General features: G+C 43.2%; 1 protein-coding gene across 1 annotated transcript; it reads right to left on the bottom strand.

The window, feature by feature from the left end:
* Positions 1-204: 204 nt before the first annotated feature.
* On the bottom strand, positions 205-9,634 carry PFDN4 (prefoldin subunit 4). The gene is made up of 4 exons (XM_068524112.1): positions 9,408-9,634; positions 3,210-3,317; positions 2,240-2,380; positions 205-595 (listed from the first exon to the last, which is right to left on the bottom strand). The coding sequence occupies exons 1-4, from the start codon at positions 9,429-9,431 to the stop codon at positions 464-466; spliced, it is 405 nt and encodes a 134-aa protein (XP_068380213.1). The 5' UTR covers positions 9,432-9,634; the 3' UTR covers positions 205-463.
* Positions 9,635-11,846: the final 2,212 nt, after the last annotated feature.

Raw genomic sequence — 11,846 nt, forward strand, 5'->3', positions numbered from 1 at the left:
TTAGTATATGACAAAGTTTTAGTTGTGAAGTGAGCAAAAGTAGACAGATGTAGGACCGGATCTTTCTGTAGTGCTTTTACCATCTCGATAAGTGGCAACTGAAATAGACATAGTAGATAAACAACATGACACATGTTAACTGTTAAATTTTCTTATAATAAAAATTGCACATATATTCTAAATGATAATATAGAAACGTAAACGATTGCTTAACTGATTTTAATAACATGACATAAAGCCCCTACACTTGATATAATTGTTATGCAAAATACATAGATGAATACTGTCTTCTTTTAAAAATATAAAATAAATAAGCAAGACATGTGAAAATAGGCAAGTTTCCATTAAATAAATGAAAATTTTAAAAAAAGTTTTGCTTTCCATATCATTTGAAGAAGGGAAATTATCATTTTAAACAATATTCAAGTTTATTAAACAAATTTAAAAAAGTATTATAAAATGTTTAACTTTCATCAGCTTCAAGGTTTATGTTACTCCCAAATTTTGCATATAACTGAACTTTCAAATCTGCTAACACCCGCTGAATTGATTCCACTCTGGATTCTAAGGCATCAATTTCTTCTTGCAAATTTTTCTGGAAAAAAAAAATTAGTTTAAATTAATTCTATTCAATTGGATGATTTCTGAGCATTTGTGGATGAAATAATATTTGGGAAGAATTTTAGGTCAAAAACTTTCTAAACTTGGACAGGCAGCTGAATAACACTGATAATTAAATCTAAACCAAAAGTCTGAATGTGGGGCATTTTTCATTCATGATCTATATTTGCTTATTATAGAATAAATCAAGCTTTTCTCAGTTTTGGTTGACTTAAAAAACAGAATAAAATAAAAGAAAATTAATTCCTAAATTATCATATCCTAATAAAGAAAGAATGACATTCAAACATTTAGGGTAAACAGTTCACCACGGGCCTGGCTTCTGACACAGCCTTTTCCAACTTCCCACAAAAATAACTATGGAACTAGAGGAAATGATAAAAATTCACACACTCACCAATAATTAAAAGTAACAACTTATCGTCAAAACCTGGCAGAAATTTCCCTAACTACAAGGCCCCTGGAGTTAGACTTTGAAAGAGCAGTAATGAGAGCCTCATTTATGAAAGAGCAGCTTTGCCACACAAAATGCATGGAATGTCAGAAATTCCTTCCTGGCCAGGATCAAAAGGATTTTTCCTAAACATGACAAAGAAAAAAATGGAATCACACAAATAATATATGTACCCATTAATATCAGGAACAAAAGAAGAATGCCTAGTATTGACAACGTTATTATTTTAGAAATCTGGCCAGTGGTTCTCAAAGGGTGGCCCCCAGATCACCTGGAAGCTTGTGAGAAATATGAATTCCAGGGCTCCACTCCAGGCCTCCTGAATTAGAAATTATTGGGGTTGCGCTCAATGATCTGAATTTATAACAAGCCCAAATGTTGTCAATGAATCCATACTCTCACCCAGGAATTACACTTCTCTGATTATTTCCTTAAAAGAACTTCCTACATGTGAACAAAGATTTAGGTTTAAGAATGCTCACCACAATACTCCTATAGGAAAACAGCGAAAACAAATTAATGTAACAACAGGAGGACAGTGGGCTGAATCAATGTCCACCAACATGACATTAAACAGTCATCAAAATTGATGTTTTTAAAGCACGTGTAGCTGGCCTAGAACAGGCTCCCAGTGAAGATCTGCTGGATAAATGAACATTAAATGGAACAAGATAATACCCAACTAGGACATTAAGTGACGAAAACGTGAAGCAAAAATACACAGAGAAAGAGGAGGAGAGAACATAAAAGAAATACATGAAAATGTTTATTATGGATGATTATCTCTGGGTTAGTGGGATTACGGGTGACTTTTCTACTTTATAATATTCTGCACTTTCTAAATACTATTAACTTAGAACACAGGTTCTGGAGTCAAAGATCATTCCCTTTGTCACTTCGAGGAAGTCCCATAACCTCTCTAAGCCTCTATTCTTCTTCAACTCTCAACTGGGGTTCCCAGTATTATCCCAGAGTCATCGTTAGGATTAAACAAAATCATGCTTACAAAACATTCAGAGCAGGCCTGGGACATTGTAAGAATGCATGAGATATTAGCTATCATCCCTTATTTTTCCCTACACCTATAATTACACATTCTTTATAATGACATAAATCCTAATTTAAGACTTAGACTTCATCACCCAGGGAGAGACTCCAACATACCTTTGCTTCTTCTAACATTTCTTGTGTTTCTTCTTGAGAATGGCTAATGAAAACATCGCCAATCTGATAAGGTACCATTAAGCAGTCGTCGTCTGCAAGCATGATGTCCTCACAGGCATCTTCTAAATTCTGGAGTTGTTTCTGTAAATACAAAAGTGAACGGCAATGAAGAATGTATTCAAAATTCCCTAATAGAGGCTAAAAGCCAATTTTAATTTGGGGACCTCAACTCTTTGAGGGACTCTCTCACACAGGTATCATCACATTAAAATAAGTTTCTTACATTTTTAGATAGCATTTCATAAGGAAGCACGTAGCTCACTAACACACTGTCCTCTAGATAGTTCCAGATTGCTATAAGCCCCCTGTGGTGGACAGTGGAGGTATCCATGGCCACTCAAAATGTCTCCTACTTTGTTTCCCACCTTGTGACTTCCGCCTTCCTATAGTAGAATAAAAACACGAACACAAACACAAACCTGCATTTCTCAGCTTTGCATGATGATAGGATGAAAGCAAATAATAACATAAATTCCACTAATCAAAGACACCTGAACTGGACTTCAACCCAGGAGAGCTGCATGAGAAGAGGCTGGGCACAAGCCTCTGACACACAGGCTTGGGCACGGCGGCAGCCCAGTGTTCAGAGGACTGAGGGGCAGCGTCCCTATGGTGGAGGGGGCAGCTGGCTCTGGGATCAGTGGCGACAACAGCAGCTCCATCACCAGCCAAGTCTCTGGTTCTGGGACCTGCTCCTGGACCCTCAGCCGAGGGCCACACCCCTCAACAATCTGTACGCTATCTCACCTCCCTTAACCAACGTCTTCCTTCTTAAACTAACTAGAGTGTATTTTGTCATCTACAACAAAGAGCCCAGACAGATATAATCACATATTACTGAATTTAGTTTTAAAAAGCTATAGCATTAAGAACTTTTATTTTTCTTAAATAAGATCCATATTTTCAATACCTTTTTTACTTCTATTTCTTCCTTCAGCTCTGTGATTCTACTTGTATTCCGTGCAAATTTGTTTATCTTTTGTTGATCTTCAAAAGTAACGTTGACATCTTCTGCAGCCTGAAAAAACATATACATTTTTTTTGTAGAATTAATTTTAATGGAGAAGTTATAGGTTAGCTTTTAATATAACTCTGAAATAGCCCAATAAACTACTTGCCCTCAGAGTCCAGAATCACGAGAGGTACAGAATATCACAAACACAGGCCTTACTAAGTTTCTGCTCCACAAGCTTAAGATTTGTTCATAAATCTATAACCTCTTCTGATATGCTATGGAGTAATGCCTAACGTGCAAAAACATTTCAAATATAAATAACAATTAAGAATAAGTCCTGAATCGACACAGAGCAAAACTGCACTACCTTTAAAACTATTTTCCACCAGCCTCCACAGACTGCTGAGGGTTGTACCAGAAAATCAGAAACAGGGAAGAAATCTTGAGAGGAACTACTCTCCAGGGACTGCAGGCTTTGTAATAAGGAAGTGACAAGAACAGGAGTGCACCCATTTCTGGAGATAAATATAACTCAATTCAAACTTTTGAGCTGTATGGCACAAAATAAAAACCCATGGGAAAAAAAAAAAAAGAATAAGTCCTGAATCAAGTCAGTCAACTTTTGGCCTAGAGCAGAATTTTTTAAGATAGCCCAGGGAACAAAAGTGATGTGATAATTTTGGTAAATGCCTCAGACTAGTTTATTCTCTCAGAGTTAAAACTTGCTTAAGTTTATTGAGGCTATCAGAAGTCTGTTTCTATAATTTTTAATGTAACTGATATACTGGCTTCAGGGTCACTATGCATTTCAGTGACTATATTCCACACACACACATTAAAAATTATGTTTAATGCAGAACTTGTTTATGTGTCTTAATTATGAATAAGGTGTAATTCACTGTAAAATGATAAAAATTGAATATTTTTAAACTATGTGATTAAATTTGTAAATAAAATTAGACTACTTAGACGACAAAGTATCTATGAAACCATATAAATAACAGCTAACATTTACTGAGCATTTATTATGTGCCAAGAACTTTCTAAGTACTTTATTATCTCTGCTAATCCTCCAATCAGTCTTATTAAGTAGGAACATTAGTACCACTGTTCTACCGATGGAGAAAGCATGGCACAGAGAGGTTAAATAATTTGCCCAAAGCCACATAGCAGGTAAGTGGTAAAGCTCAGTTTCAACCCAGGTAATCTGGCTCCAGAGTCCAGACAGGTCCATGAGCTCTTGCAAATTAAAGGCAGAAGTGTGTGTGTGTGTGTGTGTGTGTGTGTGTGTGTGTGCGCGCGCGTGCGCACACGTGCGCACGTGTGTTTATACACACAATCATGCATATCTAGAAGAGGAACAGGAAGTCCTTGGTTTTAATCAGATTCTCAAAGGGGGACCATTTTTTTTTTTTGGTTCCTTCCCCTTTTCATTTTTTTTTTAAATTTTATATTGGAATATAGTTGATTAACAAGGGACCATATATTTTTTAAACATTTTTTTTAAATAACAGACTTCCTTAGAGTTTCCCCTCATTTATAAAAGAGGAACAAGGGCACTTGATGATAATTTAAAGCAGGAAAGAGATAGACAGATATAGCTTCAACAAGGACTATTTAGGGCTCTTTTGCCAATAACAGTAATGGTTCACAATAACCACACCCCATCCTTTCACCCGGTCTCTCATGACAATTGACTTTTATTTCCTTTATTTGAGGCAACCTGTTGTCTCAAGCAGTATGGAGCTTGGTGATCAGAATGTAAATGCAGACACCGAGAATTCAGCCTTCCTCTGACCCAGGCTCTCATCACCCAATAAACACGCATCAGCCCCATCATCAGACACCCAGCAGATGTCATGAAAAAAAATCCTTTACAGTGGGATATACGTATAGCTTTGAATGTTCACCCTGGTGCATAATTTTTACCTATATGGAAGTTGGGAAACACTGAGCTATGCTACAGAAGCCAAAGCAAAGTCCATATGCAGATATGTTGGCATTCAAGTCATTTGCCTGCACAAGAAGTCTCAACTCTCTAAACCAACAGGGAACAGAGAATTCTAGAGTTCCTGCTCCTGCAGAATTTAAATATTGAGTCCTTGAAAGCCTGAATATGTATTTACAGATGCACTTGTCATGGTGAGGCTTTATCGGGGTAATCCCCATGAAAGCACCCAGCACAGGGCTGTCTGAAACACAACTGAGCCTTAATCCATTGTTTCTGAATTTGAATCTAAATCATGTTCCATCAGACTCACCGACACAGGGTTTCTGAAAAGTTGTGGAGAGTCTGGCCACCTGCCTTCTATCTTTCCAAAGCAGGCGTTTCCTGCTGTAGCCTCACCAAACGGCAGCCCCCAGCACACGCTGCACCCTGGAGTTCATTTCCTTAATGGTGGTTCTCTCCCTGGGGTTAAGGGCTCAAGTCGGGGTGTGAGGCAAACACAAGCGCTGGTTAAACAGCGTGCCACCCAGGGGAGGGCTGTTTACTGTGGAAAGTGAGAAGTCAGCACCCTCCCTGATTACAGCGGTGGCTTCCGTTTTAATCTCACTGATCTAGAACACACCTATGTTGCTGGAAGCTCCATTTGGCAGGGAGGGAGTAATTCTAAACTGGGAGTGCACCGACTGTCAGAGGTCCATTTACCCCTGAAACTATGCAAAACGCTGTGTATTATATGTGCATTCTTCTGGAAAGGTCTTCATGGCTTTCATCAGCTTCTTAAAGGGACCCACGCCCCCGAAGGTTAGGAGAGAAGCCAGATGTAGTTAGTACCACTCACGAAGCCAAAGTAACTCAAGGAGTAAGGAGTTACTTAGTAGTCCCAGAGTGGTGGAAACAGTAAGAGTGGATTCAAATCCAAGCAAGCAGGAACCTTAGGCAAATTGCTCAGTTCTCTGGAGCCACCTCAGGTTTGTCATCTGTAAAATGGGGAAGCTATTCCCACCTTGCAGAGGGGATAAAACGAGCACCTAGCATAGCGCCTGGAGATGGAGTCGCCTTTCAATAAACGACAGCTAAGTGCTTTATTTCCTGAATAACGTTTACCAAAAATCATTACGAAGAAGAACAGACCCAGACCCAGAGGAACATTCTGCTACGCTTAAGAGAAATATGACCGCCCAAGATTCAAGGTGAAAGTTAAAATTCCCTGCACTGTGACTGCACCCTTATCTGGAGCATCAGCCCCTCACGGGACCCCGGGAGGAAAGCGACCCACCCTCAGTCATGCCCACGCTGACTCTGGGTTTCACCAGCACCATCTGGACCCATAGCAGGGTCCCTCAGGTTCTAAAAACCTAGGAGGAGGTTCCGGCCAATTGCAGTCTGCTTCTATTTTTGTTTTGTAAAGGTTATCTACCCAGTTTCTACAATATAAAACTTTGCTTTGCATTTTTATTCACCTTCCCTGTGAACAGTCATTCATTTAATAATTACTTAGTGTTTCGTACGTACGAGGCACTGTGGAAGGAGGGTATTCATGAGTCCTCGCCTCAAGAACACCGGCACGCTGATATTCTAGTGGAAGAGGTGTGCAAAAAGCAAGGGTTTCGGCTAGATGGTGATACACGTGACAGTGAAAGCAAAATAGTGTAGGGGGTGGAAGTGTTGAAGGGCTGGGGAGTGAAAGGAAGGTCAAAGGTGGCTTCTCTGAGGAAGAGACATTTGTACTCAGGACGATAAACAGAAATCAGACTGTAGTGCCTTTCATGGCCAGGAACCAGGCCTGAGAAAGCAGAACTCCGGAGATGACAGGACTGAATCATCTCATCTTAACTTCTCACCAGAAAAAGTCATGACCCACTGGGAGGTAATGGGTTATAAAGCACTCCAGACTGCAAACAATTTTTCTTAAACTCCAAGGGCTATCCTGTGATATTTCACTCTCACACTTGGGCATGCCTCTGTTTTCTCTTACAGTCGGCAGAGAAAAGAGGCGCATGTCGCTAAACTATCAGAAATTGTCCACAGCATTGGAAACCCCTACAGGAAGATGTTGCATCTATGATAGTCTTATTAAGATAAAGAAGAAAATCTTATGTTTTGGCGCCACCTACCCCTCTATAAGTTATTTTACCACCATGGTTCAACCTGCCCCCCACCCCGATTCTCTGTCATCTTGGCCATCCTTTTATTAAATGCATGCTGGGCCTTTGCAGGAGGTACTCCAACTTTCTTTTCTGCTCCTCATGGAATCCTACAGATCACACCTTCTCAGGAAAGCCTCCCCTGACCTCAAAGCAGACCTTATTCCGGCCCTCATTTCATAAGCCCCTTTCTTTCATAGTTCTTATCGGAGCTGCAAATTTTACAGTTTTCTGTATGACTACTGATTAACGCCTGCCTCTCCCCAAGAGCGTAAGTTCTACAGTGCTATAAGGACAAGGGGATAAAAACTTCGTTATTGTTCACCATTCTTACGTCCATCACCTAAAACTGAAACTGCGCCGTAGACCATGCTCAAAAAGTTTGTTAAATGAATGAAAGGAAAAAATGTTGGTGATCAAGAATTTTGCGATCAAGCCCAGGGTTCAAACCATTCTTCCACCATTTCCTCAACGTCTACTTCATCTCTCTGTACTTTAGTTTCTACATCTGTCGAATGAGTGTGAACCAAAACTAGTATCTTCCATGGAGTGAAAGGCCATACCTGACAGAGGGCCCAATATAAAAACAAAACAAGAGGCCAAGTGACTCTCACATAGTTCCTGTCTCAATCATCATGGCCCTAAACCCTACTCTGGTACCTGATTAAGAATTTGTGGATGACAGACCAGTAGGATGAGCAACTCACCCCGGTTTGCCTGGGGCTTTTCCCAGTTTTAGCACTCCCTCCATCTCAGGCAAACCTGGAGGGATTGGTCACCCTACAGCAAGAGCAGGTGGCTTAGACTATGCGGTGCCCTTGAGCAGGAAAGCAATGGAAGCACATTCCCATGTGGTCTTAGAAGTGGAATGAAAGGAAACACACACAAGACCTACAGAGCAAATCCCTTCAGCCAAGGGACTCTCATCAGACAGTATGGAAGTTAAAAACACAGGCTCTGGAGGCAGAACATCCATGTTTATTTATCTATATCCTAATTTTGCCTCTGTGCTTCAGTTTCCTCATCTGTAAAATAAGGTGAAACACAGCATCACCCTTAAAGGAGTGTAAGATTAAAATAAACAATGTATACAATGTGCTTAAAACGGTGCCCAGCACACAGTAAAGCCTCAATAAATATCAGATGTTATTATTTCCTTGCCCCTCTCCATTTTATTGTCTTTCTATCTAGATTTCTTTAAGCATCTGGGTAGACTTAACGAATTATAAGCCCTGAAGAGGCGTTCTGCTTGTTCAGTAGGATAAAAGGTGGGCTTTGGGAAAAACAAAATAAAACCTGAGTTTGCACTCCACCTCTGCTTACTAGCTGAGTCACTTTGAAGCCGCTCACCGCTCTAAGTTTCTCCGTCTGTAAAGTGGGGGGAAAACGTGCCCTTGCTAAATTGCTGGAAGGATCCGACATAATAATAAACGGACGGCTTCTGGGCCCCGGCCCATCGTCTATCCTCAATAACAGATGGTTTTAGCCTGGAGGGCGCAGGGGCACCGAGTGTAGAGTTGAGTGGCTCAGGGGCCAGATAATCCGGGGATGCGGGTTCCTGCTCTGCTCCTTACAGCTGAGTGACCTTGGGCAGGTGACTCCACCTCTCTGGGCCTCAGCTTCCTTGCCTGCAAAGAAGGGTACCAGAGCGCCCACCCTTGTGAACTTGTAAGGGTTAGACGTGACGACCCAGGTAAAGCACCTGCGTTATGGCCAACCTTAGTCAACTGGACCCTTAGGCTTCCCACACCCCAAGGACATGGTCTGGGCAGCGGGATCCTCAGACTCTCCAGGATCATCCTCAGCACCGCCAGAGGCGACCCAGAGTCCTCTAAGGGTCCCAGCCGGGGTGCCCCCACGGCCAGCCGGGGGCCCAGAAAGACCCCAAGACGCCGGGCGCGGGCAGGCCTCGCCCCGGGGCCGCCCTCAGGGTCGGGAATCTCGGCCCCGAGCCCCGCGCCGGGCTTCAGAGCTGCGCGCCCCCAGCACCCCGCTGCCGGCCCACCGCGGCCGACCCCCGCCCGCCGGCCGAGCATCCCGCACCCCGGGCGCCCCACTCACCGCCTTCTTCATGGTGGCCGCCATCTTGGGACTGGACTACGGCCCGAGGCGGGGGAGGGCCGCTAAGGTGTGCCTCGGCCCCGCGCCCTCCCTCGCTTCCCGACGACGCAGGACTCCCTCCAAACACAAAGTGGTCTCTACTTTCCCTCCGATTGGATCTTCGATCAGTGATTCCTAAGGTCTGGGACTCGGGGAGGACATGTAACCTGGAAGGACTTGGTACGTGCCTATTAAAGGGACAGGCGACTCCCTGTAGGCCGACAGAAACTGGGGTGGGTGTGGCGAGCGACCGCAGCTCCAGCAGCGGGCAGCAGGGGGCGCTCAGCGCGGCGGGGCCGCGAGCGGGCGGAAGGGCCGTTCCTTTCCACCCATCCCACGAACCGTGTAAGAAATCCACCTCCCTAAAAAAAGAGCTAAGAACGAATGACCTTGGCAATAGCATGAGAGATGTATGTGCCCTGATAATTCAGATGATAAAAAGGAGGAAGTACTCCTAGTAGATAATTTTTTTCAACAATATTATTCAGCAATTACTGTATACTCTGACACATGTGCCTCCCGATTCTTAATTTTTTTTGGTCTCAGGATCCCTTTACACTCTTAAAAAATTTTGAGGACCCTGAAGAATTTCTGTCGTATATTCTTCAACATTTATCATATTAGAAGTAGAATTTTTGAATGTATTTATTAACTTAAAATAATTTTAAAATCCATTTCATGTTATTGTAAGCAACATTTTAAAATTAAAGATAACCATATTTTCCAAGACCAAAAAAAATATTGAGAAGAATGGCAGTTTTACATTCTTGCAAATCTCTGTAATGTCTGGCTTAATGGAAGTTTGGATTCTCATACCTGCTTCTGCGTTCAATCTCTTGCAATACGTTGTTTAATTGCTATATATGAAGAAAATCTGATCTCACGTAGATATGTCGTTGGAAAAGGGAGGCCCTCGGGGATCCCCTGAATACATCTCAGGGACCCCAGGGGTTTGAGAATTGCTCTGGACAAGTCTCCTTTCTCGAAGTCCCAATTTCCTCTTCGGGAAGTGAGGATAAGGGGGCCTTATAGCAAGCACACCCTGCCGTCTCTGCCACAGCCCTTAGCCCCACGTGGCATGGCCTGCTCCGTCAGGGTTCCAGCTCCAGAATCCAAGCCCTTTGCATTAGGTCTTCCCTGTGCTCAGCTCATATGTGCTCAATATATATTTGTTGAACGACGATGTTTTTTTTCAGGGTTGGATCTTTTCACAGGATCTGGCCTAGAGTGGAATCTCCATCAATGACACTCATTCATTTAAAAGATCACTAACTAGCCAAATTTAAAGGCGCTGCAGAAACAGACAGTGGAGGGGGAGATAGAACACAAAAGGGCAAAATCATTACAAATGGTGCCAAGCACCTGACGGGGGAAACAAATGAGGTGCCGAGACAGAGAAGAACAGAAGCGGGTGGTCCCGAGGGAGTCTTTGGAGGTGGCCACTGAGTGAACAGAGAATGGGAGGAAGAGAGGAGAGGAGGGGTCTCTTATGGAGGAAGGAGGTTCCTGGGCTGGACCAGCAGGTCAAAGACGTTGTCTTCCTGTGTTCAGACTTCTTTAATAAAATACCACAGACCGGATGGCTTATAAACAATAGAAATCTATCTCTCACAGTCCTGGAAGCTGGAAGTCTGAGATCTGGGCAACAGCATGGTCAGGTGCGGGCTGGTTCACAGCCAGCACCTTCTGGCTGGGTCCTCACACGGAGGAAGGGGCGAGGGAGCTCTCTGGTGTCTCTTTTGTAAGGGCACTAAATCCCTCTCGTGAAAGCTCCACCCTCCTGAACTCCACACCTCCCAAAGGGCCCACCTCCTAAGACATCACATTGGGCATTAGGATTTCAAGCTATGAATCTGGGGAGTGCGGAGGGACACAAACATTCAGACCAAAGCAGAAGTTACGGCTCCCAGCTGGATATGCTGTCGTTCTTGGCCTTCCCTTTATCATCACAAGATGGCTATTGCATCCTCAAGCGTCACGTCTTTATCCAAGAGGTGCACAGGCAGAGGGAAAAGGGGTCAGCACGTACCTTATGCACGTCAGCTTATGCTTCCTCTGAGTCTCTGTCCTGTGCTCTCTCACTCTTGCTTTCTCTCGCTCTCAAGGAGAAATGCATTTCCCAGAATCTCCTAGCCCCCTTGCCTTTATGTCTGTCTTACACCCACCTCAATCACTGGCAAAAGCTACAGGATTAATGATTACCTTGAACAATGAGGACTAATTCCTCGAGGCTGGAAATATGGCTGCCGAAAAAGAAAACTAGGCTGGGTTTCTGGAAACAAGGAAGGGGAAGAAGGAAGTAAGGGTTGTTGGACTGGCGGCCAACAGTGTCCTCTCCTTGGGAGTTCAGTCATCATATGGGGCTGTTCAAAGGGCTGGGTCAGCTAGGGGCTGGGCAGA

The sequence above is a fragment of the Eschrichtius robustus genome, chromosome 16, assembly GCF_028021215.1.
Source record: "Eschrichtius robustus isolate mEscRob2 chromosome 16, mEscRob2.pri, whole genome shotgun sequence".
Classification (NCBI taxonomy): Eukaryota; Metazoa; Chordata; class Mammalia; order Artiodactyla; family Eschrichtiidae; genus Eschrichtius; species Eschrichtius robustus.

What these genes read in the sequence shown, in the direction of transcription:
- PFDN4 (XM_068524112.1), bottom strand. Translation starts at nt 9,431, where the DNA reads ATGGCGGCCACCATGAAGAAGGCG. An exon ending in CGGCCACCATGAAGAAGGCG is followed by an intron (nt 3,318 to 9,407) that starts GTGAGTGGGGCG and finishes ATGTTTTTTCAG; the next exon opens with GCTGCAGAAGATGTCAACGT. An exon ending in AAGAAATAGAAGTAAAAAAG is followed by an intron (nt 2,381 to 3,209) that starts GTATTGAAAATA and finishes TTGTATTTACAG; the next exon opens with AAACAACTCCAGAATTTAGA.